The following is a 13,721-nucleotide window of genomic DNA, read 5'->3' on the forward strand; positions in this document are numbered from 1 at the left end:
AGATTGAACTCTTAGGCCTGAATGCCAAGAGTCACATCTGGAGGAAACTTGGGACTGTGAAAGCATGGTGGGTGTCAGCATCATGCTGTGGGGATGTGTTTCAGCGGCAGGGACTGGGAGACTAGTCAGGATCAAGGCAAAGATGAACAGAGCAAAGTACAGAGAGATCCTTGATGAAAACCTGCTCCAGAGTTCTCAGGACCTCAGACTGGGAAGAAGGTTCACCTTCAAACAGGACAACAACCCTAAGCACACAGCCATGACAATGCAGGTCTCTGAATGTCCTTGTATGGCCCAGCCAGAGCCCGGACTTGAACCCGATCAAACATCTACATTTACATTACATTTAAGTCATTTAGCAGACGCTCTTATCCAGAGCGACTTACAAATTGGTGCATTCACCTTATGACATCCAGTGGGACAGTCACTTAACAATAGTGCATCTAAAACTTAGGGGGGGGTGGGGTGAGAGGGATTACTTAACCTATCCTAGGTATTCCTTAAAGAGGTGGGGTTTCAGGTGTCTCCGGAAGGTGGTGATTGACTCCGCTGTCCTGGCGTCGTGAGGGAGTTTGTTCCACCATTGGGGGGGCCAGGGCAGCGAACAGTTTTGACTGGGCTGAGCGGGAGCTGTACTTCCTCAGTGGTAGGGAGGCGAGCAGGCCAGAGGTGGATGAACGCAGTGCCCTTGTTTGGGTGTAGGGCCTGATCAGAGCCTGGAGGTACTGAGGTGCCGTTCCCCTCACAGCTCCGTAGGCAAGCACCATGGTCTTGTAGCGGATGCGAGCTTCAACTGGAAGCCAGTGGAGAGAACGGAGGAGCGGGGTGACGTGAGAGAACTTGGGAAGGTTGAACACCAGACGGGCTGCGGCGTTCTGGATGAGTTGAAGGGGTTTAATGGCACAGGCAGGGAGCCCAGCCAACAGCGAGTTGCAGTAATCCAGACGGGAGATGACAAGTGCCTGGATTAGGACCTGCGCCGCTTCCTGTGTGAGGCAGGGTCGTACTCTGCGGATGTTGTAGAGCATGAACCTACAGGAACGGGCCACCGCCTTGATGTTAGTAGAGAACGACAGGGTGTTGTCCAGGATCACGCCAAGGTTCTTGGCGCTCTGGGAGGAGGACACAATGGAGTTGTCGACCGTGATGGCGAGATCATGGAACGGGCAGTCCTTCCCCGGGAGGAAGAGCAGCTCCGTCTTGCCGAGGTTCAGCTTGAGGTGGTGATCCGTCATCCACACTGATATGTCTGCCAGACATGCAGAGATGCGATTCGCCACCTGGTCATCAGAAGGGGGAAAGGAGAAGATTAATTGTGTGTCGTCTGCATAGCAATGATAAGAGAGACCATGTGAGGTTATGACAGAGCCAAGTGACTTGGTGTATAGCGAGAATAGGAGAGGGCCAAGAACAGAGCCCTGGGGGACACCAGTGGTGAGAGCGCGTGGTGAGGAGACAGATTCTCGCCACGCCACCTGGTAGGAGCGACCTGTCAGGTAGGACGCAATCCAAGCGTGGGCCGCGCCGGAGATGCCCAACTCGGAGAGGGTGGAGAGGAGGATCTGATGGTTCACAGTATCGAAGGCAGCCGATAGATCTAGAAGGATGAGAGCAGAGGAGAGAGAGTTAGCTTTAGCAGTGCGGAGCGCCTCCGTGATACAGAGGAGAGCAGTCTCAGTTGAATGACTAGTCTTGAAACCTGACTGATTTGGATCAAGAAGGTCATTCAGAGAGAGATAGCGGGAGAGCTGGCCAAGGACGGCACGTTCAAGAGTTTTGGAGAGAAAAGAAAGAAGGGATACTGGTCTGTAATTGTTGACATCGGAGGGATCGAGTGTAGGTTTTTTCAGAAGGGGTGCAACTCTCGCTCTCTTGAAGACGGAAGGGACGTAGCCAACGGTCAGGGATGAGTTGATGAGCGAGGTGAGGTAAGGGAGAAGGTCTCCGGAAATGGTCTGGAGAAGAGAGGAGGGGATAGGGTCAAGCGGGCAGGTTGTTGGGCGGCCGGCCGTCACAAGACGCGAGATTTCATCTGGAGAGAGAGGGAGAAAGAGGTCAGAGCACAGGGTAGGGCAGTGTGAGCAGAACCAGCGGTGTCGTTTGACTTAGCAAACGAGGATCGGATGTCGTCGACCTTCTTTTTTCAAAATGGTTGACGAAGTCATCTGCAGAGAGGGAGGAGGGGGGAGGGGGCGGAGGATTCAGGAGGGAGGAGAAGGTGGCAAAGAGCTTCCTAGGGTTAGAGGCAGATGCTTGGAATTTAGCGTGGTAGAAAGTGGCTTTAGCAGCAGAGACAGAGGAGGAAAATGTAGAGAGGAGGGAGTGAAAGGATGCCAGGTCCGCAGGGAGGCGAGTTTTCCTCCATTTCCGCTCGGCTGCCCGGAGCCCTGTTCTGTGAGCTCGCAATGAGTCATCGAGCCACGGAGCGGGAGGGGAGGACCGAGCCGGCCTGGAGGATAGGGGACATAGAGAGTCAAGGGATGCAGAGAGGGAGGAGAGGAGGGTTGAGGAGGCAGAATCAGGAGATAGGTGGGAGAAGGTTTGAGCGGAGGGAAGAGATGATAGGATGGAAGAGGAGAGAGTAGCGGGGGAGAGAGAGCGAAGGTTGGGACGGCGCGATACCATCCGAGTAGGGGCAGTGTGGGAGGTGTTGGATGAGAGCGAGAGGGAAAAGGATACAAGGCAGTGGTCGGAGACTTGGAGGGGAGTTGCAGTGAGGTTAGTGGAAGAACAGCATCTAGTAAAGATGAGGTCGAGCGTATTGCCTGCCTTGTGAGTAGGGGGGAAGGTGAGAGGGTGAGGTCAAAAGAGGAGAGGAGTGGAAAGAAGGAGGCAGAGAGGAAAGAGTCAAAGGTAGACGTGGGGAGGTTAAAGTCGCCCAGAACTGTGAGAGGTGAGCCGTCCTCAGGAAAGGAGCTTATCAAGGCATCAAGCTCATTGATGAACTCTCCGAGGGAACCTGGAGGGCGATAAATGATAAGGATGTTAAGCTTGAAAGGGCTAGTAACTGTGACGGCATGGAATTCAAAGGAGGCGATAGACAGATGGGTAAGGGGAGAAAGAGAGAATGACCACTTGGGAGAGATGAGGATCCCGGTGCCACCACCCCGCTGACCAGACGCTCTCGGGTGTGCGAGAACACGTGGGCGGACGAAGAGAGAGCAGTAGGAGTAGCAGTGTTGTCTGTGGTGATCCATGTTTCCGTCAGTGCCAAGAAGTCGAGGGACTGGAGGGAGGCATAGGCTGAGATGAACTCTGCCTTGTTGACCGCAGATTGGCAGTTCCAGAGGCTACCGGAGACCTGGAACTCCACGTGGGTCGTGCGCGCTGGGACCACCAGAGTAGGGTGGCCGCGGCCACGCGGTGTGGAGCGTTTGTATGGTCTGTGCAGAGAGGAGAGAACAGGGATAAACAGACACATAGTTGACAGGCTACAGAAGAGGCTACGCTAATGCAAAGGAGATTGGAATGACAAGTGGACTACACGTCTCGAATGTTCAGAAAGTTAAGCTACATAGCAAGAATCTTATTGACTAAAATGATTAAAATGATACAGTACTGCTGAAGTAGGCCAGCTGGCAGTGGGTGCGTTGTTGACACTACACTAATCAAGTCGTTCCGTTGAGTGTAATAGTTTCTGCAGTGTTGCTATTCGGGGGCTAGCAGGCTAGCTAGCAGTGTTGTTTACGTTACGTTGCGTTAAAAGAACGACAATAGATGGCTAGCGAACCTAGAAAATCGCTCTAGACTACACAATTATCTTTGATACAAAGACGGCTATGTAGCTAGCTACGATCAAACAAATCAAACCGTTGTACTGTAATGAAATGAAGTGAAAAAGTGATACAACCTGTGAATGCGACCGGGTAGTTGAGTTCTATACAGAAGACGTTGGCTAGCGTTGGCTAGCTGTTGGCTAGCTAGCAGAGTTGGCTAGCTAGCAGAGTCACCTACGTTAAGGACGACAAATAGCTGGCTAGCTAACCTCGGTAAATTAAGATAATCACTCTAAGACTACACACTCTAAACCTAAACAACACAATTATCTTGGATACGATGATACGATGATACGAAGACAGCAAAGACAGCTATGTAGGTAGCTAACACTAAACTAATCAAGTCGTTCAGTTGAGTGTAATAGTAATAGTTTCTCAGTGCAGCTAATCAGTGGACGTTAGCTAGCTGGCTAGTGAAGACTACGTTAGGACGGCGAAATACGATAATTACGCAATTATCTTTGATACAAAGACGGCTATGTAGCTAGCTGAGAAGAAATTGCTAAGATAAGACAAATCAAACCGTTGTGATATAATGAAATATAATGAAAAAGTTATACTACCCGTTGGAGCGACGTGCAGATGCGACCACTACTGCTGCTGCTCTGGAGAGACCTCAAAATAGCTGTGCAGCAACGCTCCCCATCCAACATGATAGAGCTTGAGAGGATCTGAAGATAAGAATAGGAGAAACTCCCTAAATACTGGTGTGCCAAGCTTGTAGCGTCATACCCAAGAAGACTCAAGGCTGTAACTGCTGCCAAAGGTGCTTGAACAACGTACTGAGTAAAGGGTCTGAATACTTTTCATTTTTAATACATTTGCAAAAATGCATACATTTTAGAATAAGGATGTAACGTAACATTTTTGGGGAAAAAGTCAAGGGCTCTGAATAATTTCCGAATGTACTGTATATGGGGAATATGGTGCCATTTGGGACGCATCCTGACAGTGAATGACATCAAAGGACTCCCTCTTTCTCTCTTCATTCTTTGTAGCTGGTGCAGCAGCAGGCTCTGGTGGCCCAGTCGGCGTATTTGTCTCCTGTATCCACCATCACCATGCAGCAGTTGGCTGCCCTCAACCCCAGCAGCCTTATGGCCACGCCCATCGCATCACTCACTACCTCAGGTAATAAGAAGCTCTCATCCTCCACCACTTCATCCCCTCCTACAGGATTCTCTGCTCGTCTCACAGTTTCTCTTTATACAGTATATATTTTGTTTTTCTAGAGTCTTTGCCCCATATATTTCTGCCTTTGATACTATTTTATTGCATTTGTTATTGTGTTTGTTTGACCGTGTCTGTCTGTCCCCAAATGCTCTTCCTATGCAGGGACCAGCACTCCACCCACCATGGCAGCCACACCAGTGCCTGCTCTGCCTCCACCACTCAGCTACCCTCCAGTGCCAGCTCCACCCAATGGACAGTCAGCATCTGAAACCCTGTACACCAATGGAATTCATTCTTACCAAGGTATCTCACTCAATCGGATGAAAGTCAAGAGTATCATTATGAAAATGTAATCCAATGAACCTTATCTAGGATTTTGGTTGGTTTTCTACGAATCCTGGTGCACGGCACCCAATGCCATTTAGAGCATGTACTCATCCTCCAAAAAGCTTGTTTGTACAGAAGTTGATAAATCATGCTGTTATTTTTCTCTTTGATTCTCTCTCTCAGCTCAGAGTCCAGTTTTGGATCCTATTCAGCAAGCGTACGCAGGGATGCAGCACTACACAGGTGGGACAGTAGTGAGTCCGCTTGAGTCCTTAAAATTTCCCAGGGGAAATTTTAGGTTTGAAATGCCCTCTCAACAGTCCTTAATGTTTACTTATGCGAACACACCCACAGCAACATACCCTGCTGCCTATGGAATGGTGGGGCAGCCATTCCCACACCAACACACAATGCTTGCACAGCAACATCAGCAGCCTCAGCAACTGCAGCAACGAGAAGGTAATTTCTACCTACTTGTCCTCCCTCCTATGAATTCTCACTTTTGACTATTTTCAATGTTGGTTTCCCACAAAGTTTACACTGCCTCAATCACTACCTCATCCTGATAATCTCAAGTCACGTAAGAACCCCTCAGGGAGCCTTGATGGTCTAACCTTGCACTGTATTCTTCTTCTCAGGGCCTGAGGGGTGTAACATCTTCATCTATCACCTGCCTCAGGAGTTCACTGACTCAGAGATGCTGCAAATGTTCATCCCCTTCGGCAACGTCATCTCAGCAAAGGTCTTTGTTGACCGTGCCACCAATCAGAGCAAGTGCTTTGGTGAGTGACGGCGGATGACAACGAATGCGTCCCAAATGACACAATGTACCCTATGTAGTGCACTACTTTTGACCAGGGCCCATAGGGAATTGTGTGCCACATTGGGAACACAGTCAATAATGATATTGAGGAGGCAGTGCTGGGAAGGATTGATCCCTTCTTGTAGTACATTACATACATTTTACATTTAAGTAATTTAGCAGACGCTCTTATCCAGAGCGACTTACAAATTGGTGCATTCACCTTATGACATCCAGTGGAACAGCCACTTTACAATAGTGCATCTAAATCTTTTAAGGGGGGGTGAGAAGGATTACTTTATCCTATCCTAGGTATTCCTTAAAGAGGTGGGGTTTCAGGTGTCTCCGGAAGGTGGTGATTGACTCCGCTGTCCTGGCATCGTGAGGGAGTTTGTTCCACCATTGGGGGGCCAGAGCAGCGAACAGTTTTGACTGGGCTGAGCGGGAACTGTACTTCCTCAGTGGTAGGGAGGCGAGCAGGCCAGAGGTGGATGAACGCAGTGCCCTTGTTTGGGTGTAGGGCCTGATCAGAGCCTGGAGGTACTGAGGTGCCGTTCCCCTCACAGCTCCGTAGGCAAGCACCATGGTCTTGTAGCGGATGCGAGCTTCAACTGGAAGCCAGTGGAGAGAGCGGAGGAGCGGGGTGACGTGAGAGAACTTGGGAAGGTTGAACACCAGACGGGCTGCGGCGTTCTGGATGAGTTGTAGGGGTTTAATGGCACAGGCAGGGAGCCCAGCCAACAGCGAGTTGCAGTAATCCAGACGGGAGATTACATTTACATTTAAGTCATTTAGCAGACGCTCTTATCCAGAGCGACTTACAAATTGGTGCATTCACCTTATGACATCCAGTGGAACAACCACTTTACAATAGTGCATCTAAATATTTTAAGGGGGGTGAGAAGGATTACTTTATCCTATCCTAGGTATTCCTTAAAGAGGTGGGGTTTCAGGTGTCTCCGGAAGGTGGTGATTGACTCCGCTGTCCTGGCGTCGTGAGGGAGTTTGTTCCACCATTGGGGAGCCAGAGCAGCGAACAGTTTTGACTGAGCTGAGCGGGAACTGTACTTCCTCAGTGGTAGGGAGGCGAGCAGGCCAGAGGTGGATGAACGCAGTGCCCTTATTTGGGTGTAGGGCCTGAATTAGCAGGCACTTGTCATGCACTTGTCATGAATAGTATTAATACTTTCACAGAATTGTCTATAACTGTTTGCTTCTCTTCAGGTTTTGTGAGTTTTGACAACCCGTCCAGTGCTCAGACAGCAATTCAGGCCATGAATGGTTTCCAGATTGGCATGAAGAGACTCAAGGTGCAGCTTAAGAGGCCCAAGGATGCCAACCGACCCTACTAAATGAGGTGAGCAAGGTGGGATGAGAATGAAGGGTGAGATGGATGTTCAGGGTGATTGACAGGGAGTGGAAACTATTAAAGGTAGGTTATGGCAGGGTTATTCATCTTATAACCTAAGAGGGCCGAAGCCTGCTGGTTTTCTGTTCTACCTGAGAATGAATTGCACCCAACCGCTGTCCCAGGTCTAAATCAGTATCTGATTAGAGGGCAACAATGAAAAAATGCAGTGGAACTGGCTTCGGTGTCTTAATTAAGGGCGTTATGGGATAAAGGGAGAATTTTATGTTTTAATTTTGTGGAAGATCAGTATTAAAATGATCAACTGTGATAAAATACACTGCATGACCAAAAGTATGTGGACACCTGCTCGTCGAACATCTCATTCCAAAATCATGGGCGTTAATATGGAGTTGGTCCCCTCTTTGCTGCTACAACAGCCTCCACTCTTCTGTGAAGACTTTCCACTAGATGTTTGAACATTTCTGTGGGGGCTTCCATTCAGCCACAAGGTCGGGCACTGATGATGGGCAATTAGGCTTGGCACGCAGTCGGTGTTCCAATTCATCCAAAAAGGTGTTAGATGGGTTTGAAGTCAGGGCTCTGTGCAGGCCAGTTCTTCCATACCGATCATGACAAATATACATTTCTGTATTGACTTCGCTTTGTGCACGGGGGCATTGTCATGCGGAAACAGGAAAGGGCCTTCCCCAAACTGTTGCCACAGAGTTGGAAGCACAGAATCGTCTAGAATGTAATTGTATGCTGTAGTGTTAAAATTTCCCTTCACCGGAACTAAGGGGCCTAGCCTGAACTATGAAAAACAGCCACAGACCATTATTCCTCCTCCACCAAACTTAACAGTTGCAACTATGCATTGGGGCAGGTAGCGTTCCCCAGGCATCTGCCAAACCCAGATTCCTCCGTCGGACTGCCAGATGGTGAAGCGTGATTCATCACTCCAGAGAACGCGTTTCCACTGGTCCAGAGTCCAATGACGGCGAGCATTACACCACTGCAGCCAACGCTTGGCATTGCGCATGGTGATCTTAGGGTTGTGTGTGGTTCCTTGGCCATGGAAACCCATTTCATGAAGCTCCCGACAAACAGTTCTATTGCTGACGTTGCTTCCAGAGGCAGTTTGGAACTCGGTAGTGAGTGTTGCAACCAAGGACAGACGTTGTTGCTCCTAGACGTTTCCACTTCACAATAACAGCACTTACAGTTGAACATAGCAGCACTAACAGGGCAGAAATTTGCGAAATAACTTGTTGGAATGGTGGCATCCTATGATGGTGCCACGTTGAATGTCACTGAGCTCTTGAGTACGGGCCATTCTACTGCCAATGTTTGTCTATGGAGATTGCATGGCGGTGTGCTCGGTTTTAAACACCTGTCAACAACTGCTGTGGCTGTAATAGCAGAATCCACTGATTTGAAGGGGTGCCCACATACTTTTGTATATATAGTGTAAGTGACCCAGATCCACATGTGAGTGAGGTGACAGTCTTCTAAAAGCAGTAGGTGTTTAAAACATTTAGACAAAATCATAGGACTACTTGGTTTGTTGAGATATGGCCATAACACTGCCATGACAAAAGGGTTGACAAAATGTTTAATTATTCAAAAGTAGATTTTAAATAGTCCAGACAAATATAGCAAGTGTTGTATGATTGGGTTGAAGACAATAACTATTATACGTTATTAATTTATTTTGTACTTTTTATTTTTGTGCTGTGTCATATGTCATTTTCCTGAAAAAACATCATACCACAGTCAAGACTGTCCTGTCCATACATATATCGTGGAGACTACGTGGCTATGGTTGCCTAGCAACCGCTAAAAACCCCTTCCTCTCACAGCGTTGTAAGTTAATTGGCCTGTGTTGGTTGCTGTGGCAATATTGCCTGTGATGGTTGCCATTAGCAATTTTCTTTTTGACCGTTGCCTATATTCACCATGCTCAACTGCATGGCGAGTTGCTGTGGCGACCATGAATTGTGTTTGGTGCATTGTGAGTTTCCTCTATTATTTTATCCTGTTTTGCAAACACTGATCAATTATACTATCACTGTACTCAAGATTTTGTAAGCAATTGATTATCATGACATGCTATTATATTTTTTTGTAATATAAGTATTTTATTGCGCAGAGCAATATTAAGCATTAACCCTAAAATCAAACATGGATATAAATATTTCCTTTGATGGATTTTGTTTTTGATTAGTTTCCTTTTTGTTGTTTGTCATGATTATCATTCTTACATATCCCCCATGTTTAGTTGGTTGGTGTTTTAGTTTCCGTGAGCGCAGGGTTTTTGTGAGGTTGTAATTGAATCCAAGTGACTTTGTGCCTGAACTTCGTTTGTTTTTGGTATGACTCGTTGTGAGAATAAGTACGTGTAGCCTACCTACAAATTAGTAACATAATGATGCTGTGTGCATATGTGTACCTGTGCAGATCCACATAAAGTACTTGTGTGTATTAATAAATAAAGTAGTGTGTGTGGTTTTGTGTGTGTACCAAGTGAGACACTAACATTTCATGTGAGAGTTTGGGGTAAAATTGTATGTTGTCATTGTGACACATCACACGTGCTGCTGACTGAGGTACAGCATTCCTCTGTAGGAATTCTGGGTTACTACGAATTTCCAATCAAACAAGAAGCCATAGGCTACGGTCTCATGTGCAACCTTTGATATAACTGCTTATTTTAGAGGATGAGTTTGAAAATCGTCCTCTGTTATCTTTTAAAATTATTTTATAGGAATGTATATTTTTTGACTCAATTGTTTGGTCAATGAGATTTAACATCGGACTAGAGTATTAAGAAGAGAACTAGAAAAAACATCTCCCAGAATTCCTATTGTGCATGTTTGGAATTGATTTGCCTGCCAAAACAAGACAAAAAAAATATTTAAATAAGAAATGCACATCAATGCAGCAGTATGGTTGTCACTGTATGAGTTGCATGTACCCTAGGCGTGCTTGTTTAGTGAAAAATGAGGACATCCATGTGATATCTGTGTAACCAACGTGTTTGAAGATGTTTCTCCCACACTGAAGAGTGTGAACATATTAAATATACAGTGGGGTCAGAAATGATTGACACCCTTTATAAAGATGAGGAAAAATTATTGTAGAAAATATACAATTCAAATACTGATCAATATTCTATGCTCCAAAAAATAAAAAAAATATTTTAAAAAATCATTTTATACTAATACTGCTCAGGGAAATATATTTTGTTTAACAAGTAATACTTGTTTTCTTAAGAAAAGGTAGGGGTTCAAGTGATTGACAGACCTGTTTTCAAAACCTTCACTGAGCCTTTAAAAAAATGTTTTATGAGTTGGAGGACACATTGGGAGGGATCTTAGACCATTTGTCCATACAGAATTTTTCTTTCCAGATCCTTGATATCATTAATATGCGCTTATGGGCTGCCCTCTTCTATTCAAACCACAGGTTTTCAATGGTTTTCAAGATTTTTGGCAAATTTAACAATTTCTTTGTAGATTTAGATGTGTGCTTGTGATTGTCTTGCTGGAAGATCCACTTGCGGACAAGTTTCAGCCTCCTGGCAGAGGCAGCCCGGTTTGCCTGGTTGGGTAGTGTTTATGATGCTGTTAAACTTAACAAGGCTCAAGGACCATTTGAAACAAAATAGCTTACGTGTAGGCCTTGTCAAAGAAGTCAACGGCATTACCCAGTACCAGGATATTTTAGCCAAAAACCTGGTTGTCTCTGCCAAGAGGCTAAAATTTGGCCACAAGTGAATATTCCAGCAAGACAGTAACCCCAAGCACTGAAGTAAACATCAAAACCCACAAAGAAATGGTTAATTGACCCCCCCCCCCCAAAAAAAATGAAACCCATTGAAAACCTGTGGTTTGAATTGAATAGAGTTGTCCATAAGCGCAGACAAAGAATATCAAGGATCTGGAAGGATTCTGATTGGCGGAATGGTCTAAAATCCCTCCCAATGTGTAAAATCCCTCCCAATCCCTCCCAATGTGTAAAACATTTTGGGAAAAGGCTCAGTGACATTATCCTCGCAAAGTGAGGTATTGAAAATGGGTGTCAATCATTTTGACCCCTACCTTTCTGAGGAAATAAAATAATTACTTGTTAAACTAAATCTTTCTCTGAACAACTGTATTAGTATAAAATAATATAATTTCCCCATTATTTTGAGCATACAATACAGCTCAGTGTTAGAATTATTTAATTTATACAATAATTTTTGCTCATCTTTATCAAGGCTGTCAATAATTTCGGACTCCACTGTATATGCTAATCTAAACTATTTTAATATTTGTATTCATCCTCTCTTTCTTTCTGTCTCTCTCTCTCTCCCAGGGAAGATATGAGTTCTATCAGGAAACTACTTCCAGCATTTTGGTTTCGCCCAAACCGTATAGCAAAGGAGCAACAACACTTCTCGACAAATAAGATCAAATATATGTATCATCTAAAAATCAGCAACAACAGAATAAAACATATGTGGTGGGTGGTTCGGAGTACACATACCATACCACAGCTGGATTCAGTCATTATGTACATTACCAGTCAAATGTTTGGACACACCTACTCATTCACGTTTTTTCTTTATTCTTGCTATTTTCTACATTGTAGAATAATGTTGAAGTCATCAAAACTATGAAATAACACATGAAATCAGGTAGTAACCAAAAAAGTGTTTTATATTTGAGATTTTTCAAAGTAGCCACCGTTTACCTTGATGACAGCTTTGCACACTCTTGGCATTCTCTCAACCAGCTTCATGAGGTAGTCACCTGGAATGCATTTCAATTAACAGGTGTATCTTGTTAAAAGTTCATTTGTGGAATTTCTTTCCTTTTGTCAGTTGTGTTGTGACAAGGTAGGGGTGGTATTCAGAAGATAGCCCTATTTGGTAAAAGACCAAGTCCATTTATGGCAAGGACAGTTCAAATAAGAAATTATAGTCCATCATTACTTTAAGACATGAAGGTCAGTCAATCGGGAAAATGTCAAGAACTCTGAAAGTTTCTTCAAGTGCAGTTGCAAAAACCATCAAGCGCTATGATGAAACTGGCTCTCATGAGGACTGCCACAGGAAAGGAAGATCCAGAGTTACCTCAGCTACATAGGATAAGTTCATTAGAGTGAACTGCACCTCAGATTGCAGCCCAAATAAATGCTTTACCGAGTTCAAGTAACAGACATCTCAACATCAACTGTTCAGAGGAGACTGCATGAGTCAGGCCTTCATGGTCGAATTGATGGTTTGGAATGAATTGGACTGCAAAGTGAAGGAAAAGCAGCTAACACGTGCTCAGCATATGTGGGAACTCCTTCAAGACTGTTGGAAAAGCATTCCAGGTGAAGCTGGTTGAGAGAATGCCAAGAATGTGCAAAGCTGTCATCAAGGCAAATGGTGGTGTAACAGTATAATTTTAAACCGTCCCCTCGCCCATACCCGGGCGCGAACCAGGGACCTTCTGCACACATCGACAACAGTCACCCACGAAGCATCGTTACCCATCGCTCCACAAAAGCCGCGGCTCTTGCAGAGCAAGGGGAACTACTACTTCAAGGTCTCAGAGCAAGTGACGTAACCGATTGAAACGCTATTTAGCGCGCACCGCTAACTAAGCTAGCCGTTTCACATCCGTTACAGTGGCTACTTTAAAGAATCTAAATTCTAAAAAATATTTTGATTTGATAAACACCTTTTTTTGGTTACTACATGATTCCATGTGTTATTTCTTAGTTTTGATGTCTTCACTGTTATTCTACAATGTAAAAATAGAAAAATTAAGAACAACCCTTGAATGTGTAGGTGTGTCCAAACTTTTGACAGGTACTGTACAAACTGTACTATCAGATACAAGGTCTACATGAAAAAGCATGTCACTTATTCTAATGAACAGGGTTTCACTGAATAGTGTGGTTTGTGGTCCATAACTTAAGAGGGAAGGGCAATGTATGGGATGGAGAAGTGTGATGGTAACCTTATTGGGGGGGGGGTAAATGCTATTTTGTATGATTACCATTGGTCGAATTGGTATGTAGATTAAGTTTATTATTTTTAAAGACGAGGAGTAATTAAGCAAGAAGAACAATCAACTTCTTCTCACTGTACATATCTTTGTTTTAAATGGAGTCAAATAATGAAAAAATATGTAAGTTATTACAACCACTACTATTGTTATTGGCATAGGGGCGTGAGGGATGGTAATTGGGTGGAATTTTTGTATCTTAATTTTTTACTTTTAATGTATTTGTTATGCAATTGAAGGGGGAGATG

General features: G+C 45.0%; 1 protein-coding gene across 8 annotated transcripts in view; it reads left to right on the forward strand.

The window, feature by feature from the left end:
- LOC124012875 (CUGBP Elav-like family member 3) overlaps nt 1–12,105 on the forward strand; it is a 39,128-nt gene extending 27,023 nt beyond the window's left edge. For 5 of the 8 annotated variants that reach the window (XM_046326886.1, XM_046326885.1, XM_046326884.1 and 2 more), the window contains 6 exons: nt 4,775–4,907; nt 5,112–5,252; nt 5,460–5,735; nt 5,915–6,058; nt 7,303–7,435; nt 11,789–12,105. In XM_046326886.1, the coding sequence (XP_046182842.1) occupies nt 4,775–4,907; nt 5,112–5,252; nt 5,460–5,735; nt 5,915–6,058; nt 7,303–7,430 (822 nt within the window). In that variant the 3' untranslated portion in view covers nt 7,431–7,435; nt 11,789–12,105. Of the gene's footprint in view, nt 1–4,774; nt 4,908–5,111; nt 5,253–5,459; nt 5,736–5,914; nt 6,059–7,302; nt 7,436–9,202; nt 9,293–11,788 lie in introns of all 8 variants that reach the window. The other 3 variants (XM_046326889.1, XM_046326888.1, XR_006834788.1) reach the window with 2 other exon arrangements.
- Nucleotides 12,106–13,721: the final 1,616 nt, after the last annotated feature.

This window comes from Oncorhynchus gorbuscha, linkage group LG24, assembly GCF_021184085.1.
Source record: "Oncorhynchus gorbuscha isolate QuinsamMale2020 ecotype Even-year linkage group LG24, OgorEven_v1.0, whole genome shotgun sequence".
Classification (NCBI taxonomy): domain Eukaryota; kingdom Metazoa; phylum Chordata; class Actinopteri; order Salmoniformes; family Salmonidae; genus Oncorhynchus; species Oncorhynchus gorbuscha.